The sequence below is a fragment of the Anarrhichthys ocellatus genome, unplaced genomic scaffold (assembly GCF_004355925.1).
Source record: "Anarrhichthys ocellatus isolate YVR2014 unplaced genomic scaffold, GSC_Weel_1.0 scaffold25, whole genome shotgun sequence".
Lineage (NCBI taxonomy): Eukaryota > Metazoa > Chordata > Actinopteri > Perciformes > Anarhichadidae > Anarrhichthys > Anarrhichthys ocellatus.
In genome coordinates, this window is record NW_022280055.1 from 2,916,617 (window position 1) to 2,937,723 (window position 21,107).

General features: G+C 42.6%; 1 protein-coding gene across 1 annotated transcript; it reads right to left on the reverse strand.

Annotated features, from left to right (window-relative positions):
* Window positions 1–4,126: 4,126 nt before the first annotated feature.
* rab10 (RAB10, member RAS oncogene family) lies at window positions 4,127–17,789 on the reverse strand. The gene is made up of 6 exons (XM_031861608.1): window positions 17,089–17,789; window positions 12,392–12,452; window positions 9,042–9,180; window positions 5,988–6,077; window positions 4,672–4,773; window positions 4,127–4,417 (listed from the first exon to the last, which is right to left on the reverse strand). Exons 1-6 carry the CDS (start codon window positions 17,213–17,215, stop codon window positions 4,331–4,333), a joined length of 606 nt encoding a protein of 201 aa, XP_031717468.1. The 5' UTR covers window positions 17,216–17,789; the 3' UTR covers window positions 4,127–4,330.
* Between the last annotated feature and the right edge of the window lie 3,318 nt (window positions 17,790–21,107).

Sequence of the window (21,107 nt, forward strand, 5' to 3'; positions counted from 1 at the left end):
TTTTTTTTTGTTGGTTTGTGGTTGTGGTGGGGGGGTTGGGGGGGGGGGGGGGGGGGGGGTAAATAAAGAATGTAAAGAACAAAACGTGTTACTGGCACACTGACCATGTTGTGTTGTTATTGGTATCTTAACAGACGACTGGACTGGTGGTATAAATAAGGGCTGCAACTAATAACCTTCATTATCAATTATTCTGCCACCACGATGATGTCTTTACATTTTAGTTTTTGCAACTTTTTTTGACATGCTATACTATGACCATATATGACTTTGTATAAATGTATAAAATATTGAAAAATGTGATAGTACAGCATGCTGAAAATGGTAAAAAAAAAAAAAAAAAATCTGTAAAATGTTAAACTCATAGTATTGTAGGTCGAAATTAGTTATGAAAACGTCATTGTATAAAAATATTGAAAAAAATGTCAAGTCATAAAAACTGACAGTATAGTCAAAGTCAGTCATAGCATAGGATGTTTTAAAAAGGAGGTAGAAAAGTAATTGTATAGCGTGTTAAATGTAGTAAAAGTCATAACATTTAAAAAAAAAATAATATTGCATGTTGAAATAAGTCATGAAATCGTCATAGTATAGCATGTCGACAAAAGTAGTAAAAATATCCTTGTATAAAATGTTATACTAGGATATTTTTACTATTATCAACATTTTATATTATGACTTCACTTTTTCAACATGTAATACTATTTTGCAACTTTTGACATGCTATATTGTTACTAAATTTGTCGACGTGCTATACTGTGACTTTTTACAACCTTTGTAGACATGTTTACCATGACTTAACATTCTAGTTTACTATGACTTAACATATTCTATGACTTTTGATGAGTTATCGGAATATATTTCGTACTATTTTATGACTTTCTTTGACATACCATAATGTAATTTCTTTTACTTCTCTTCTGACAGAGACCTTTGATAAACAGGAATACAACTTCCCATGTCCCATTCACAAATGCCCTGCTGTACATATAATACATATATATTTGTATGCACTAATGTTGAGAAGATGTTTTCTCCAGCCTGAGTAGCCCCTTTATTTCTGTTGAAAACTGCAACAATGGAATAAGACACCAGTCAAGTAAAACAATGCACCTGCTTTTCATTGCTCACCAAAAAAACACCATTTGTCTTGCCTGCATTATATAAGGGTAAAGATAGGAAATACAGTGGGTACCAGCCATTTGCTAAAATCAAAAAAGTTCATTTTGTTTCTCATTAATGTACACACAGAAAAAAACAGAAATTTATTAAAAAAGAAAAACTGAAATATCACATGGTCATAAGTATTCAGACCCTTTGCTGTGACACTCATATTTAACTCACATGCTGTCCATTTCTTCTGATCCTCCTTGAGATGGTTCTACTCCTTCATTGGAGTCCAGCTGTGTTTAATTAAACTGATTGGACTTGATTAGGAAAGGCACACACCTGTCTATATTAGACCTTACAGCTCACAGTGCATGTCAGAGCAAATGAGAATCATGAGGTCGAAGGAACTGCCCAAGGAGCTCAGAGACAGAATTGTGGCAAGGCACAGATCTGGCCAAGGTTACAAAAGAATTTCTGCAGCACTCAAGGTTCCTAAGAGCACAGTGGCCTCCATAATCCTTAAATGGAAGAAGTTTGGGACGATCAGAACTCTTCCTAGACCTGGCCGTCCAGCCAAACTGAGCAATTGTGGAAGAAGAGCCTTGGTGAGAGAGGTAAAGAAGAACCCAAAGATCACTGTGGCTGAGCTCCAGAGATGCAGTAGGGAGATGGGAGAAAGTTCCACAAAGTCAACTATCACTGCAGCCCTCCACCAGTCGGGGCTTTATGGCAGAGTGGCCGACGGAAGCCTCTCCTCAGTGCAAGACATATGAAAGCCCGCATAGAGTTTGCCAAAAAACACATGAAGGACTCCCAGACTATGAGAAATAAGATTCTCTGGTCTGATGAGACCAAGATTGAACTTTTTGGCGTTAATTCTAAGCGGTATGTGTGGAGAAAACCAGGCACTGCTCATCACCTGCCCAATACAATCCCAACAGTGAAACATGGTGGTGGCAGCATCATGCTATGGGGGTGTTTTTCAGCTGCAGGGACAGGACGACTGGTTGCAATTGAAGGAAAGATGAATGCGGCCAAGTACAGAGATATCCTGGAAGAAAACCTCTTCCAGAGTGCTCTGGACCTCAGACTGGGCCGAAGGTTCACCTTCCAACAAGACAATGACACTAAGCACACAGCTAAAATAACAAAGGAGTGGCTTCGGAACAACTCTGTGACCATTCTTGACTGGCCCAGCCAGAGCCCTGACCTAAACCCAATTGAGCATCTCTGGAGAGACCTGAAAATGGCTGTCCACCAACGTTCACCATCCAACCTGACGGAACTGGAGAGGATCTGCAAGGAAGACTGGCAGAGGATCCCCAAATCCAGGTGTGAAAAACTTGTTGCATCATTCCCAAGAAGACTCATGGCTGTACTAGCTCAAAAGGGTGCTTCTACTCAATACTGAGCAAAGGGTCTGAATACTTATGACCATGTGATATTTCAGTTTCTTTTTTAATAAATTTGCAAAAATTTCTACATTTGTTTTTTTCTGTCAAGATGGGGTGCCGAGTGTACATTAATGAGAAATAAAATTAACTTTTTTGATTTTAGCAAATGGCTGCAATGAAACAGTGAAAAATTTAAAGGGGTCTGAATACTTTCTGTACCCACTGTATTTGAATGTCATATTTTTACTCTTAATCCGTCTGTTCTACTCATTTTAATTTGAGTTTAAACAGGATTATCTGAAAACATTTTATACTGGTATTTAAGTGGCTTGACCCTAATTGCATAAATGGAGTTTACTCAACTCTCACCATATAAAAAACTTGCAATTCCTTATATTCCATCATGTGACTGAGTGAAGTTTAAGTCTGACTGAAGGCTGTTCATCTAGTGAGGAGACATTTACTGATATTCGCCGTTGCTGCCAGCCTCAGAAGACACCTTGCGTAACTAAACAAAGAAATTCAGTCCAATTATCTGGCTGGCTGAGCAAAGTTATTAATGATTAATGACAACACTGACCGCATTCCACTGATGTCAGCCTGTAACAGGGTCTTGTGATCGTGCAGCTCATTGCTATCGCTTACTGGGACACCAATATGTATCAGACCCATCATCAGTGTCATTAGATACACTTTGATACGTGTAAATGTCTCCTGTGAAATATAGATAGATATAGATATACTCAGGACGTTTGAGAGTACTTTGCAGATGTCAAAGATTTCTAGATCTGACTTGAGTGGACAACATCAAATGAAACATCATTGAGGACAAACAAGTTAACTTAAACAAGCTTATTTTTAATGGATCTGCAAAACTGTTTGAATTTCCAAAGAGAACTTCTGTCCCTCCCGCCCACAGTTACCCCGTGCAGAACGTTACACAATGTTACAGAACGACTCCAACCCAAAGAAATCTGCATGCAGGAGAGAAAAAAAAAAACACAACCCAAATAGGGGAAAAGAAATAAGAGTAAAGTAAATCATACAGATAAAAATAAAACATCAATAAACAGGACAAACTGTATAATGCCGTTCTCTTGGCCGGAGGAGAAATTCAAACCGTCTGCTTCAGTTTTGGCGTCCTCATGACAGGAGCCCCAACTGACAGAGTATTAAACAGTAATTTCATTGGGTGGATGTGGCTCCGCCCACCACACAGCCCCGCCCCTGTCTTCCATATAAGGCACAGGACAAAATAAACCCCCACATACAAAAGGAGCTAGCCACGCCTCTGTCACTTGGTAAATTGTAAATGACCAAATACTGTTAGACAACAGAAACCCCACTAAGTGTACAAAATGTTAATCCTACATTTGTCTTTTTTTTTTGGATTTTATTTTGATTTCCTCTGACTGAAGGTGAGTGCTGTGGGTGGGGGTGTGGTTAAGGGTGGTTGAAGGAGTCCAACCAGGTGAGCTCAGGCAAAAAAAATATTAATAATATGAGCTTGTCTTTTCACGCTTTTTTACTTCTGCTTTTTTTTAACAACTTTTAAAATAAAAGACAAGAAACGTGACTGGATTTCTCTTTTTATCAGAAATAAAAATGACGATCAGATGGAGGAATATGGTGGAGGAGGGGGATTAGACGAGTGAAGTAGTTTATTGTTTTATTCTGATAAAGAGACAGACAGAGAGTGTCAGTGTGCAAGAAAACTCATGAGACATATTAGAGAGCGAGAGGGTTAGAGTTAGCAGTTAGAGAGGGAGAGAGAGAATATGTGTGTGTGTGCGCGCGCGTTAGTATGCGTGTAACCGAGGAGTTGTTCAACTACAGCACTTGCTCTTCCAGCCTGTGACTCCGCCTCCGCTGCTGATGTCGACGTTTTCACTGTTGGGCTCTTTTACAGGCGTCTGTCGAATAAAACACACGAAGGATACATCTTATTAAATACTTTATTCTAGTGCGTGTCTGAGTGGACTTAGAAAACATACAATTTGTTTACAATTTTCAATTTTACATTGACTAGATTTTATTGACTTGATAAACAAAAGTACCCTCCAATGAGTGAAGCTATTAATGGCCTTTATAAAAGCCTTTGTGTTGTTTCCGTTGTAGTGAAATGTAACGCATAAACACTGTCAGAGACTGCCGAGCACACACGCACCTTTCTGAGGATGTCTTCTGCTAACGTGAGGAAAGCCTTCTCGATGCTGACGTTGGCCTTAGCACTCGTCTCAAAAAACCTAATGCCGTGCTCCCTCGCAATCTGTGGAGAAGAGAGTCACAAAGATGGGGGGGGGGGGGGAGAGAGTTTAGGAAGGTTCAGTCCAGAAATAAAGTGTGCAGAACAGAGATCAGGTATCGCACACACACACTTCCATTCTAGTCCGGTGTGTGTGCGCGAGTAAACGGATCTGTATCTGATGTTGCTAAATCTGCAGACTGACTCGTCACTGCTAGTTTGCGTTGGCACAATGAGCCGGAGCTCTTGAACACTCGCACGTTATCGCTGATTAGATCGCCTCCTCAAGGACACGCAACATGTACAGCTGAGTGACGTCACCTCGATCGCCGCCGCCCAAAAGAGGAAATAAGCAAACATGAATCCTGGTGATCCCATTTCGTGTGTTTTGATACGTGAAAATTTTGGGGTAAAGCGGTACCGTTGCCACTGAACTGCTAGGTGACTATTTAGATTTTGTATGACTGAAGTCTACCTCCGGGCTTTGTTTCAATAAGGTACAAATATGTGTCAAGAAAGTGAATTTGTCCCCATATTGTAATGTCTACTGACCACCAGCAGCTCAAACGGACTGAGCTACAACCCACATACAGCATCAACCATGGTGGCCTTGATCTTTCTACTATAGTGTAGACGTGCGTCGTTATTCAGACAAACTTTAAAGCGAGTGGCAAGATTGTGTGAGAACATGAGGGTTTCTGAGGTTCACCCATGTCTTGCATGCCAGGTCTGCAATTTCTCTGGAGACTCAAATATAATCTCATATTCATTAAAAAACACACATTTAGAGTAAGATAACGAACACCTTTAATATGAGTTACAGCTAAAAGATATGTCAGTGTTACGTGTCCCGTTGTTACAAAGCCTCTGGTGTTGTTGGCTTGCTCAAGGTCCGTGTGTACCTGCAATATGGGACGCTACCAAAACACGTTTCATCACTAAGTCTACATATTCCCTTCTTCTTTTCTATTTGTTTTAGAGGGCTTGTGTGCAAAGACACTGAGTAGTTGTCGTCACAAGTTGTTCACAGTACACAGAATAAGCCTTCATGGCATGTAAAGGCAAACAGCAGGTTACTGCACCGTCTACAAGGAGGCACCGTTTAGTTGTCACTGAGCCGACACTTTACGGTATTCAGGGGAGGTTTTCTAGATTCACGTCTATGTGCTGTCGGCGAAGTAACAGGACAACTCATTGAAACGCAGAACCGTGATTACGACTGGATTGCACCATCTCACCTGCTCCCCCTTGGCTTTTGGTACGACCCTCTTGTCCTCCATGTCACACTTGTTGCCTAGCAGCATCCTCTCAACGTCCTCATTTGCGTGCTGAAAAAGTAAAAAGAAGAAAAAGTAGATTATTAGATTCTTTTTGTTATCTGGGACTTCACCCTCACAACACGTGATCCCACAAGTCAAGCGATCAATCGACTCAATGAAACACACACAACCAGCGCAGGACGCACAAGCTATTGAATAGGTACCATCATGATGAGGCCTTTGGTCTAGAAAATGTAACATAAATAGTGAAAACTGCCCCATTAATGTAGAATGACAAAATTAAAAAAAATGGGAAAATTGGGGCATTTGTGTTTGTAAAGATTATTTAAATGACTTTTTAAAATAGATTTTCTGTCAATCACCCAATTGATTCATGGACTTATTGTTTAAGCTCTAATAATTTTTAAACTCTGGCGAGATCCATCCATCCATCCATTTTCCTCCGCTTATCCGGGGTCGGGTCGCGGTGGCAACAGGCCAAGCAGGCTGACCCAGACTTCCCTCTCACCGGCAACATGTTCCAGCTCATTCTGGGGGATCCCGAGGCGTTCCCAGTCCAGCTGGGAGATGTAATCCCTCCAGCGTGTTCTGGGTCTTCCCCGGGGTCTCTTCCCAGTTGGACGTGCCTGGAAAACCTCCAGTGGGAGGCGTCCAGGAGGCATCCTAATTAGATGCCCGAACCACCTCAGCTGACTCCTTTCGACGCGAAGGAGTAGCGGCTCTACTCCAAGCTCCCTCCTGATGACTGAGCTCCTTACCCTATCTCTAAGGCTGAGCCCGGCCACCCTACGGAGGAAGCTCATTTCGGCCGCTTGTAGCCGCGACCTCGTCCTTTCGGTCACGACCCAGAGTTCGTGACCATAGGTGAGGGTAGGAACGTAGACCGAGTGGTAAATTGAGAGCTTTGCCTTCCGGCTCAGCTCCCTCTTCACCAAGACGGTCCGGTGCAGCGCCTGCTTTACTGCTGCAGCGCCTGCTTTACTGCTGCAGCCGCACCAATCCGTCTGTCGATCTCCCGCGCCATCTTACCCTCACTCGTGAACAAGACCCCGAGATACTTGAACTCCTTCGCTTGAGGTAGGCACTCCGTCCCCACCTGGAGGGAGCAATCCACCGGTTTCTGGCAGAGCACCATGGCCTCAGATTTGGAGGTGCTAACTCTCATCCCCACTGCTTTACACTCGGCTGCAAACCGCCCCAGTGTATGCTGGAGGTCACGACCCGAGGAGGCCAACAGGACCACATCATCTGCAAACAGCAGAGAGGCGATCCCGAGACCCCCGAACCTGACGTTCTCCACCCCCAGGCTGCGCCTAGATATCCTGTCCCTGAAAGTCACGAACAGGACCGGAGACAAAGGGCAGCCCTGGCGGAGGCCAACACCCACCGGGAACGTGTCTGACTTATTGCCGAGAATGCGGACACAGCTCCTACTGCAGTCGTACAGAGACCGGATCGCCCGTTGTAACAGGTTCGGCACCCCATACTCCCGCAGCACCCCCCACAAGAACCCCCGAGGGACCCGGTCGAAAGCCTTCTCCAAGTCCACAAAGCACATGTAGACTGGTTGGGCAAACTCCCAGAACCCCTCCAGTAGTCTTGCGAGGGTAAAGAGCTGGTCCACTGTTCCACGGTCGGGACGGAATCCGCATTGCTCCTCTTGAATCTGAGGTTCGACAAACGGTCAGAGCCTCCTTTCCAGCACCCTGGCAAGATCGATTGATCTTATTTTTTTAAATGTTTGTCTATTAAATATCAGGAAAAATGATTCAAAAGATCAAGGTAATGTATTCAAATGTCTTGTTTTGCCAAACCAACAGCCTAAAACCCAAAGATGCTCCGTTCACCAACGTGTGTGACAGAAGACCGGCATCAAACCCTCACATTTGATCAAATAAATACAACTTAGATGATTATTCAATTATCAAAATAGCTGCAGATTAAATTTCCGTTGATCAAATAATCAATGAAATGACTACTCTCTGCAGCCCTAACATAAGATCAAAGCACTCTTTGGTTGAAGGGGTCACAACTTATACACAAGCGTGCAGGAGACGTGGCACTAGATATCTCTTTGTTTTAAGGGACTGCCTGCCAACAAAAAGGTTGGAAACCACTGATCCAGACTGTATTCAGATTACTGTTGAAGGGTTCTTTAAACCCTCCGTGTAGCCAACATCTAGCCGCCACACAAGAGCGAGGCCGAGTTCTTAGTGAGCAGGAAATGCTCGGTGTTTCCTTTCCTTGACCGGACTCAAAGCTCCTAAACAGCGCGGGTGAGAACGTTCCAGACAGGAACCGTGCCCGGCGGTCTCACACCTTCATACTTATCACCCAGGACCACTGGAGAGAGATAATATACCAGCTATGGGTTGTAACAGTCACAGTAATTAACGTGACGTCTTTGATCTGGCACGGATCCCACAAGATTACTCACAGAATAGAATAATCAGTGCGGAGATTAAAAGTAAGATAGTACACACAAAGACCCTTTTCACCAAACAATGAGAGTAATTATAAAGAAAACTGCTGACGTGTTTTTATATGCCGAGCTCGACTGGCAGATGTGTGGACAGGAAGACCAGTACTTGATTACAATTATGAGGTACTTGTGCTTTACTTGAGCATTTCCATTTTTTGTAACTAAATACTATTATTCCACTCCGTCAAGTTCATACCGTGTACTTCCTATAACTTTAATAACTTCCACCCCTACTTTGTCTGGAGTTAAAATTCTGCTTCCATTGATATTCACACAGTGTAACAGAACAGCCCCTCGGTCTCTCACAATGAGCCGGATGGAAGCAGACATCTCCTCAGCTGATCGGCTAGTTACCAACGTTGGCTGCATTCCGAGCATTTAAGTCCCTTTGTCATTATGCTAAAGCTATAGTTAAAAAAGAGTGCTAACACAAAACACCCTGTGAACATCTCTGATGCAACATGATGCTATGGACTCACTGTGGAGAGTGTGTGTGTGTGTGTGTGTGTGTGTGTGTGTATGTGTGTTACCTCGTCAATGTTGCGCAGCCACTTGCTGATGTTTTCGAAGCTCTTGGCGTTGGTTATGTCGTAGACCAGCATGATGCCCATGGCTCCTCTGTAGTAGGAGGTGGTGATGGTGTGGAACCGTTCCTGGCCCGCTGTGTCCCTATACACACACACATGCAAAGAAACACACCGCTGTTATTGGCTTGTGTTCCCCATTTTGTTTGTATAAATTCAAACGATAAATCGGTCCCGTAAGTCATATTTAACTGCATCATGGCAACAAAAAAAAGGACCCAAAATATATGTAGATTGTTTGCTTTCCGTGAGTGCAAAACACAACACATAGTACCATAAATGTTGACATTTTAGCTTGAGCCAGCAAATAGCTAATACTATTTGCTGGCTCAATATAATACTATTTAGAACAGTTTAGAGGTGTCTCAGTGAAACGGGAGTTAAGATTTATCAGACTGCTCGCGTTAATTCTTCAAGAAGTAGACGTGTGCAGTAAAACAGAACAATGTGGGAGAAGAGAATCGAAATCGAATCAATCGGCAGACACATTAGCTCATTACATTAGTGTGTGATCTCTACCTGGCCTGCTTAGTGCTTCCTCCGCTCAACTATGATACATGTGACTTTGGGAGCTGTTTCAATGAGACACTCACAATAACAGCTGGCTGTGCAAAAGTTTGCTTTTACTGAATCTGGTGAGCATGATCACATCTTTACTGGTTCAGGCTAAAGAGTGAATATTAAATCCAGACGAAATGTGCTTGGACAGGATGAGGAGAAGAGGACAGAGAAGATTCTTTTACTTCATGATCTAGATTATTTATAGAGATAGATAGATAGATATCTCTTTTACAAGTAAATTTACTGAAGTACAATACTGATGCTCCTCTCTACTTCACTACATTTCAGAGGTCAACCTTGTACTTTTTACTGAATGTATTTAGAATGAATACCCAACAGTATTTAGCTCTATTACAGTCAGCTACAACATTAAAACATCAATAATAATCATCTAATACTATAACTTAGAATAATGTAACAACTAAAGAGCCCATTTGACTGCTCGGTGAGTACTTTTACTTTTATATATTAAGTACATTTTCCTGACTATATACTTAAATACATACTTTTAATTAAGTAAGATGTTGAATGCAGGACTTTTACTTCACAAAGTGTTGTTTTGTTAAATAGTGGCGCCACTACTTTTCCACCACCGGTGTTAATCAATGACATTGGCTCTGTCTCTCTCCGCACTTTCACCATCGGTCAGAACCTCGCATTGTTTAATTAGTCTCAAACCACGCACGTGAAGCCCAGGCGCACGCACGTGAAGCCCAGGCGCACGCACGTGAAGCCCAGGCGCACGCACGTGATACGAGCGGGGCTGCATCCTCGTGACGGAGCGTCTCTGATGAGCGTTCACGGGTCTGTGACGAGAGCTGTGATTGCTTATAATTACCTCTCGCTGTGAAAACATCTCCTTCAGACGACTATTAAAGTTTCAAACCAAAACTACATTTTACAGGATTGTACGGTAACTAAAGGGAACCTCCGTACGTCATTGCTGCCAAATTTACCAGCTCTCATCCTGCTGCTGATTTCAACATGTGTTGTTAAAAATGTAGCATTGTGAAGAAAGCATTTAGCTTATCTCCAGATTTTGACGATGTAGAAACTGTAATTAATCCGCGGTTCACATGAATCGCTGGTCATTTTCTATATCCAAAATGCTGCCACGCTGCCGATTTAAGGCACTTTTTTGGCAGATATAAGGCTGGCATGTCCCTTCCTTGTCATTTTTCACACACACGTGTTACGTGACTCACACAAGCGGAGATTTCACCGCACAAACAAACATGTCTTGCTGGACTTGTTTTCACAAGGAAACAATACAGGGCTCGTGACACCGTGGCTTCTTCAATTTTTACGGTTATGAAACTACGTAATGACATTAACAAATCAGGGTTATGGCAAAACTGGTTAATCCCAGCATCCCTACAATGTTGTTTGACCGTTTTTTTTAATTTTTCGTTTACTTTAACGGCCATGTATGAGGGAGAAAATGGCTCCACATAGCACTACAGACTGTCACGTCAGTGAATCGTTGCCCGACACCAGCAGCTACGGACTGCAATGACAGCCCTGCAGCAGACCTCCCGATGGACTGATGAACATTTCCTGTTCCAGCATATTTCTGGGCTTGAGGGAGGTTTGTCAAACAGATGTTCCACTATGATATAACAGGAGAGGCTGACGTGAAAGACGATTCTCGCATCGTTAGTGGATTTTTCGGCCCAGTACTCCTGTAAACACAATACCCTGACCTGGGTATGAAGTAGGCCTGCGCGACATGAGGGAAATCTATATTGCGCACAGGATATGACTCGCAATAAATAAATATCAAAGTGTGCATATTAGTTGTACATCTATGTCAGTGTTGTTGTCGTTAGATTCAGTACTGGATTACAATTTAATACTTTAAATATAACTAGGAAAGTCATGGTATGAAGTCAGTATCTTACTGGGAATAAATCTAAAATGACTAAAGTTGAGACAGAATGAAGAGCACAGACATCAGTCGGTGTCTGATGTCATCTGATGTGAATCACTGACTGCAGGGGGAGGAGCTGCTTTGTCTCAGCTAGCAGCTAGGTTTGCAAGAATTTGTTCAATTTTAAGATACGTGGGACACGAAGCTAAACAGACAGCTTATGTTTCAGTTTGTACAGCCACGGGTTATGTTGCATCTATACTTTATGAAGGTAATGAAATAATAACACGGAGGCTCTGTAGTCTGCACCAAGACGGCAACGACGTTATTACTCCGACAACAGCAGTGCGTCACCGCTTCCCCCGTCACAATAAATCCTCGGACACAGACACTGGAACACTGCTGTCGAAAGGGAACTCAAAGTCAGTCAACAAAATAACGTACACTCGTTTGTAACTATTCGCTATTAGCCGAGCTAGCGAGCTGCACTTGTGGGAACAAAGCGGCGGTGGATCGCTTTACGAACGTCTATATCAGGTCTATTATAAATGATTGGCTTTATACTTGCGAAGCTTTTTAATTGCACTTACTTAAGAGTAACGAGCGTAGTTGTTGTCAACTTGCGTACCATGGCCTATCTGATCTGCGGGAGAGGCTTCAGCGTGATAACGAATGCTACGGCCTTTAGCCCCGGGGGCCTGTTTAATACCGGGTTTAGGTAACCATGCCTAAATAAAATGATTTTTCGTATTCTTTGAGCTTCAGGCAGTGTTTTCCTTCATGTTTATCGTGCACGCACATATCGCGATCACGATGACAACACATTTTACCAGTCAGCACTAGTATACAAACTGTATTGACTCACCAGATCTGTAGTTTGATCTTCTTTCCTTGTAATTCAACAGTTTTGATCTTGAAGTCTATTCCTGTAGAAAAAAAGAGAAACATATCAGCAAACGCAGCCACCAAAAATATATGAACAACTAGCACATGGAGCCCTGACAATGGGAGACAGAGATGAATAACGTGTGTTTCCATCGGAGAGACAATAACATTATCTCTTCCCCTATTCTGCAATATCATGCCCAGACTTTGAGCCCATCAACGCACAGCTGGGGAGATCAGCAGCTGGATAACAAATCAGGTTACTGAGAGAAGTCAGGTGACCACAGGGAAACCAAGAACGTGTTTAGATACTGTGCCATAACCTTGTGTCGTGTAAAACCTATGCTTAAAAGCAGCTGGTTAGAAAGATTATATTATACATATTTCCAGTGTATTAGTATTTATTTTTAGTTGGAGCATTTTGGACTCATGCTGCATGAGAGGACAAGCTGTGGTGGGAAAGCACATCGTTTTTCCTATGAAACCAAATTCTTTCAGTTTCCCTTTAGTTTGGACTTTGGCTTTAATTATCTTTCGATATGAGGACGCTCCACTGCGTGTTCTTTCGGGAGGTTGGCTGCCATCACGTCTTTCTTGGCCAACTGTCTCATATTCTATCCTACTTATTATCATTTTTAATCTGTATTCTATCTTGACTCGTAAAAAAAAAAAAAAAAAAAAAAAAAAAAAAAAATTCTATCTGAAACAGGCAATTAATTAAAAGTACTGACAACTACCCGGGTGGCTGCTTTTCTCTGTTTCATATCAACGTCAACTGGAAATCTTTGTTTATTAGAGAGTTGGTAACAACACAGGATTGGTGAAGACGTCATCGTCAAGATGAAACATTTGCTTGAAAAGTGACTCAATAGATCAATAATCAACAGATCACTCAATAATGAAAACAAGCATTATTTGCAGTCACTGCCAGCTTCTAGTTGCAGCTAAAGAGTATAAATCGCAAGGTGCAAAAGTGAACTGTACACAAACAATTCTAATGATTTATTGTTATGTTTATAATATTTAGTAAGGTTTAGGAGATGATCATCTTTGTCATAATCATGAAACCCAAGAGGAGGCCAATTGCAAAGGGGGCGATTCATGAACGTTTACGGTTTTCTGACTTTTCCAGTTAAATAGTGAGCTTTCAAGTTCAGCTCTGGTCAGATATTGCGGTTGGTTTAAAAAGTCCCAAGAAACAGCTGTGCTCTAGGTGGAGCAGGGCCACAGAATAATGAAGGAACTGGCTGCCAATGTGTGACTCACTAAATAACATGCACTCCCCAGAGAGAGGGAGAGGGAGAGGGGGGGGGGCAGAAAGATGTAGTTGGACAGGAACAAAAAGAGAGAAAGAGGAGAGGAAGATTCCTGCAGATAAGACTTACTAAGCCCAGTCTACGTTGACATGTCTTAAAAACATTCAATAGAATCAATTAATAATATAAAACGGTAAACGGTGTGTTTTCTTGACTACTATGACTGAAAGTTGTGTTCTTAAAAATCAAGCTCAGCCGGGATCGACCCAATATTAAATGTCTTCCTCCGAGCGAGAAGTTAGTTTGTTTTCCCCTGGTGAGGTGCACTCTCATGAAATCAAGAAAATATGTGCATTGTGCAATCACACGTTAACCCGATCGCTGGAAAACGGGCACACTCCAACACGAGAGGACGACACTTGAATTGGACATCTTTAACACAAAGTACGTGGTTTACGGTCAGTTCTCTTTTAAGCAAACCCAGGGGAACCATTCCTTCACCAACAAGGAATTCCACTGCAGCCATCACCAGTTTCCATGCAAAATTCATGACGCGTTGTGGAAATTTCAGATGGCAACATCATGCATATTCGGTCCTCTTAATATGCATAACCTCAAACATACAAGGAGGAAGAGAGAGAGAGATTGGCAATGAGGATGAGTGAGGGCGGGGGTTTCCAGTGGGGGTATTTTGAGAAGCAGCTGTGCATCCGTGTCTCCAAAGGTATGAGCACTGTGTCAGAAGATGACCCTCCTGTTTCATATGTCCTGTTCTGCTGCTTCTTCACAAAGTCCTGTTCCTGCCAAGACTTTACACTTTTGACATCTTGGGCTGTACCCGATTTCTGTGTCGGGCCTTTTCTAAAAAGCTAAGGGGTAGAATCTTTGCAAACTTTGGACTGTACATTTTGTACTTTCTGCACTACGGCGCTATGAAGCAATCACTTAAGTAGTTTGTTGCGTCCACTGGACTTATAGTAGGGTCTGCCAAAACATTAGCAATGATCGCAGCCCCAAAAAGTACCGGGCAGAAAGACAAACCCACTAATTATAAAGCAAGCAAAGCAAAAGTACATCACCATCGCGCACCAAGCAGCAGAATAATGGATGATGAAAATGATCGTATTACATCAAGACACAGTAAGCTGATCAAAGATCATTTGACTGAAAGGCAGAGCATCAAGTGCTGAAAATACTTTTTTACAAAAGTAGAACCAACAAGCAATGTCTAAAAATCTATTGTTACAAATCTGAGTTCCCTGATCACTACAGGTCTGATTGTATGGTGTGCTGAGAGGTTATGTTGTCCATATTCTTAACTTTTGATCAGATTGCAGGCTGCTTTGTTTTGAATACAGATGTAGAACAAAGACAAGTTGAGACAGACGCTCATGACTGTGTTGTAGCTTGTAAAGGGCACAGCTCTCGAAGGGAAAACTTTTTACTAAACATCCTGACATGAGCACAGTTATGCTGGTTTGTGATTCCTTGTCAGTATCTCTCAGGTCTTGCGGAGAAGTTACAACACTATGATTGTCCCCGTTTCTTGTCATGTTGATACTTTCAAATTACTTGTAAACAAAAGATTTTGGATACATTAGAGGAGAAACAAAGCATGTAATATGGATCCTATATTTAAATGTCATCCTTGATGTGAAACAGGTTCTTTTTAAGCTTATTCCTAAATTTTGCTTCAGGTATGTTGAATATGCCGAGTTGTTCTAGCACGTAAGGGAAAAAGCACCTGCAATTACTGCAAACACTTACAGGCATTGATCTACTCGACATACTAATCAACTTCGCAATTAAAGCAACGCTGCACAGAGCAAAGGTCACTGCTGGTCTTTGACTGCAACTGACCATCACACACAGCCTCCTCTTAAACTGGCTGAACTCTCATATGGTAGCAGACTACGACTACATTTTGAGAGCGTAATACAAGACAATCACTATAGGCCGAGACAGAGCAAAACAAAACCGTAAACAAACAGATGTGACAGCCAGCTTTGCAACAGAGTGATTGTTCATTGCTGAACCTCAACAAATGTAATCCAGACTGGAAGCCACTGGGAACACTGTCGCCCCATTATGGTTGTGTGTTCTTAGACATACAGCCAAGTTGTCAACACTTGAAGTTGCAAAAAAGCGTGGCTTGAAATTGAAGCGTGGCTAAAATGAAGAGATCAAGGATATAATGACAGTGCATTGCAAAAAATCAGCTTCATGTGGTTACGCAAAGCACATGTTAGATTATTACTCAGCTCTGATCTTGGGCAACAGGAGTAAATGGAGCCGTGCAGGGATTTGACATAGTTTAACACTTGACTCATGTGAGCCTGATGTTGGAGGCATGCGTAGAAGACCGAAAGAGGGGGGGCTGTTGATGCCACCATGATGAATTGTTTATGGTCGTCTTTGGAGCGGTCATGGAAGTTACAAGTACATTTACTGAAGTAGTCAGGTACTTCTATTTAACTATTTTTTTAAGTAGCAGTTTTTGCAACTTTATTTTTCTACTGTACAACAATTCAGAGGGAATTATTTTACTTTATACTCTACTTAAATTACTCGCCAACTAGAGACTAGTAGGTTCGTGGCAGATTCAGATTTTACATTAAAATCATATGATTTAATAAAACTTTGTTTACACATTGATGTAGCAGTAACGACAGTATATGATAATCTGAAACCAAAACATCTTCAGTTCTCGGTACTTTCCTTTCGACACTTCAAGTTAATTTCACTAATAAAACTCGAGTAGTTTAACAGGACTTTTATATGTAATTAAATGTTTATATTATGTATTGCTTCTTTTACGTCAGTAAAATAACTGATTACCTAATAAATGCTAATGAAGTGGCATCTATCATTCTGAACAAAGATCCAGAGATTAATTACCTTTAATGTATAATTCATTACATGGACAAATGCACATAGTTATGAACGTTTATATTGAAAAGTAAACACTTCTCAGTTACAGGGGGAGATTGTGTTTAAGTACTTTTGTAATAGCAGCACGGCCTTGTACCGACACCCGGTGCTAGCCTCGTTAGCTCACTAGCCACTGGGTCAAGTGCCATGACAGCAACCTAATGGTGGCACCGAAACCGGTTTTACTTCGCCATTGCTAACGGGCTGAACCAAAATAACAGCCACGTGTGATATTAAAGCTGCTGTCATTTTGAAACACGGGTGACTGTGGTTCAAGCTAAGAGCTCATATAAAGTGGCACAGGTAACGCTAGCTGTCCAGGAGAGGCCTGGAGAGAAGCTAACGTGCTGCTAGCATACCGGCTAACCTAATAACGCTGTGTCCTGCCGACCCTTTACAGCTGCAGCAGAAAGTCAGGCGAGTCTCCACAGCTATTGGAAATCAGACACACCTGTACCAACACATCATCCGGTATATGTAGTCTTCTTACCTATGGTGGAAATGAAGGTGGTGTTGAAGGCGTCGTCAGAGAAGCGGAACAGCACACAGGTCTTCCCCACGCCCGAGTCTCCGATCAGAAGCAGCTTGAACAGCAAGTCGTACGTCTTCTTCGCCATTGAAGAACAGCTTGTGTTGACCCAGACAAGTTACAAAAAAAACAACCCCGGATAACCTAGCACGCCTGTGTGGAGTCTAAAGCCAGCTCCTTTGACCAAACTGCCCCGCTTCTCTTGACTGTGAAACAGTTCACAATCTGGGATTTGTTGATTAGCTTGGCAAGCTAGTTGGCTAAATACCTCCCAAATAACGTGTCCGAGAAGTTCAATTTCCCAAGCCCGACTGTTTCCCCCCTTACAGCATGAGAAAAGAAAGCAAAAAATAGGATCTCCTCCCGTGTGATTCCTCTTTTCCACTCTCTTTTCTCCCACACAGTCGGGACAAAATGGCTCCTCTCTCTCGACTCACTCTTTCTTCAAAACTAACGCGAGCTAATTCAAATTCTCAGCACGCCCCGTCATTCCACAGCCCTGCCACACGCAGGACAAGGAAGAATTAGAAAAATATCTCAACGTTGAAGTCTGTTGAATTCACAGTCTTTTCGGAGTTATTTCGCCTTTTTTTCTGGAGAGATTACAACCGAAATATAGACGACCGCCGTCGCCTTCGAATGGGAGCCTCCACGGCGACACCCTAGACCACAGACACGCCTTTCTCCCGCCCCTTCTGTCAAAACCCACGCCTCTGATTGGCCGACTCCGCTGTCATTTATTTGAATACTCAATTATGATTGGCTACACTCGCACACATCGAGGGGTGAAAAAGGCGTATTTTAGATTGACAGAAAGGGCAAACGTTACTGCGTAAATTGGTCGGACATTTAGGCTCAATGCTCCCATCACATCACAGTATAAAAACGCATCTAATGATCCAATATGGCGACCAGTTTCTTGCGGATCTTTCATAGCCGGGTGCGTGTTTCAGTTTTCATGGCAAGCTGACATTTGATGCGGTGACTATCCCAGCTGTGAGTCAGGCAAAGTGATGTCATATATAAGTACTTGTGTGCTTGTTACGGGCGTTTCCCACATCCTCTGCCCTGTGAACTGTGAGGACATGTATCCTCTAAAGTCCTTTAATAACTGGAAACACACCGAGAGAGTATGCATGTACACAGCATTAATGTGTGTGCTCTTTGTGTGTGTGTTTGTGAGAGTGTGTGACTCTTTCCTTCTTCCGCTTGTCAGAGTTCGACTCTCAGACACTCCTTAGGAATGTTGAGTATGCCCTGCTTTCTACTGCCGAGTACAGACTTGCCACAAAAGTAAAAAAGAAAGACGGACGTAAAGAAGGGGGGGAACTAAAGCAATACAGAAAGAAAGATATAATGAAATTAAATGAATAACGACATAATGATAGGTAGAAAGAAATAGGAGTAAGTCAGAGAAAAGGAAAGAATACAGCGACCAGTTCTGTGCTGCAGTGTCTTGTTAACATGCCATTAGGGGGCAACAGAGTAATTTAAAGACATAGTCAGCAGTTCACTAACTATCAACAATTGTCAATAAGTGAAATATCACGAATGACGTGTACATGCCACGTGGGGAAATCAGGAAGATCTTCTTCATCCTCTGGGAACCATGAATGTCTGTACAATACCACATTAATCATCTAATGTTTTCATTGAAAAGTTCAGAGCCATACCGACAGCATGACCAAAAAGAGAAAGAAGATGCAGACAATAACAGAAACCAGCCCATGCAAAGCCTGAAACAGATGTTACAGAGGTTTAAAATGTGATACATAGCAGAAGTTTGCATGTGAGCTCACCGATTTTCTTTGGGCAGAACCATGAAATGCCATTGGCTTAATGAAGAACATCTTAATGTTAGCCCATATTTTTTGTTGTTGTATTTTTTTGCTCAGCCTGTTCAACAGTTAAGCAATCTTTGTTATTTCAATAAATTAAGTCTTAACACAAAAATCCTCCCAGGTCAGGATGCATTCTGCTGCATGGGGCCCCAGGGTTCCTCTCTCACTCCCACAAACATCCAGACACTACCACTCACAGCTCTGCAGCCACTGTAGTGGCTGTGATAGTTATGTACATTTAAGGAGGAATTCTGGTTTCACATGTACCCGTTTGACAGCGAAACCAGATGGCGTCATGGTTTTGTTCTTACTTGAGCATTTATGCCTTCAATCAACAGTGGACGTTGAAAGGTGCCAGGAAAAAAGGGGGAGAGAAGGAGACCAACACTGAGCATAGTTCAGGTCATATTCATGTTAATCACTCGGCCACCAGGACGTCCCAACTGCATTGTGTGTTTAGCTCAGCTCTGTATCATCCCTGTTAGATAAAACAGATAAACCAATAAATAAATTAAGCAGTAGCTCAGTCCGTAGGGACTTTACTTGGGAACTGGGGGTAGCTGATTCAAGTCCAGCACCGACCGGGTATGGAGTGTAGACTGCTAGACTGGGAGACAATGTCAGTGGGATGGCCTGTTGTATGTAAAACTCCCGTTCTCATTCCTGGGCATCAAAAACTCACGGCCTCCTCGGCTTCAGGCCCAGGCTGACAGCATGTAGCGGACCATGTTTCCCAGCTGTGAAGAAGACAGGCTGATATGGTTGGCTGCACTTGGCCTGCAGCTCTTGCCCCCTTCTCCTGCCAGCCATATTCTTCCGGCTGCAAGAATATTTGCACAAAGTTCCTGTTTGTCTTGTGTTCACTGACCTGCAATCAAAGTAAACAGACAAACTCCCCCGACTCTGTCACATGAAAAAAATGTACAGGGACACATACTCAGACAAGTCACGAAAACAAGCTTCATCTACCCTCATGAGGACTCCAGGGCGGTGGCCGTAGATGGAATGACGAGAAGTAACCAAGAAGTGGTGCATTCGCTCTGAAAGGAGGACGTTTTAAAAGAAAGAACTCGAAAACAGCATCAGCACCTTGGACAGAGACACATCCCTTTGTTTGTGGAGGACAGGCGTACCCAGCAGCTGCAGGTTCTTTCCCTTGGCCAGCCTTTCCCTGTGTATCATGACAAAGATGTAATACCACACCCTGCTGAGCTTACAGAGGGCATTCTCCAGCTGCTTTGTGTTAGTGCAGCGGCCCTATGGGAAGCTTTGGTAATCGCTCTTAAGATAAGTAATTTCCCAAGACATTTCAGGGACATTTAGTCAGTCATTTGATTTCCAAAGCATAATTTTCTAAAAGGGAAATGCTATGTGAGAAATGTTGGTGGTTTTAATGGGAATCACCCAGAAACCCCCTCAGTGTCTCCTCTTAGGTTACACCTGCAACAGTCATGTTTGCTCTCATGGATCTCCTGGGGTACATCCCAAGTCTCTTAATTGCATCCCCGTTTCCCTCACTTGGGTCCTTTCCTTGCGTCTTAGTCCCTCCCACCAGGGATGCATGGAGGAAACCATGCGAGGAGAGAGGAACGAGGAAATATGTTTTAAGAGACATGAGACGTCCTTTCCTCAGTTGTGTCACGTGAAGCGACGTCTGTTTCTGATGACGGAGGATCAGCTGATCACAGCTGATCAGCTGACAGTCGGCTTTATCAGCTGGAGAGACTTTTGATAAGTTTGTGTCTGTTCACATGATCACTGTACTTAATAATAGTAACTAATACAAATGACTAATAAAGACACAGTAATCACCACTGTAGAGGTGTTTCTCTCTGTAGTCTGTTAACAAACTGTCCTGTGTTCTGTTTATAAGCGCAGGATCCATTTCTACCGGCGGAATGCGATCGTCTTATTTATGAATTATTTGCATCTGTACATTTTGAAATTCAGATTATGGCGTCATTATTAAATAACCCAGAATATGATTATTGTTTCTCTTAAATGATAAAACTCATCAAACCCGACAATCAGGAATGAACAGCCTCACGTGACTGAATGAAATGATGATAAATGATGTAAAAAGTGTTTCGTCTCTCCAGCTCTCTCTCTCTCTCTCTCTCTCTCTCTCTCTCTCTCTCT

Bases quoted from the DNA above. Each gene is read 5' to 3' on its own strand.
- rab10 (XM_031861608.1), bottom strand. From the start codon at position 17,215: ATGGCGAAGAAGACGTACGACTTGCTGTTCAAGCTGCTTCTGATCGGA. The intron at 4,774-5,987 runs GTGAGATGGTGC...TCTTCTCCACAG, and splicing joins CAAAAGCCAAGGGGGAGCAG to ATTGCGAGGGAGCACGGCAT. The intron at 4,418-4,671 runs GTGCGTGTGTGC...TTTATTCGACAG, and splicing joins CAGAAGACATCCTCAGAAAG to ACGCCTGTAAAAGAGCCCAA.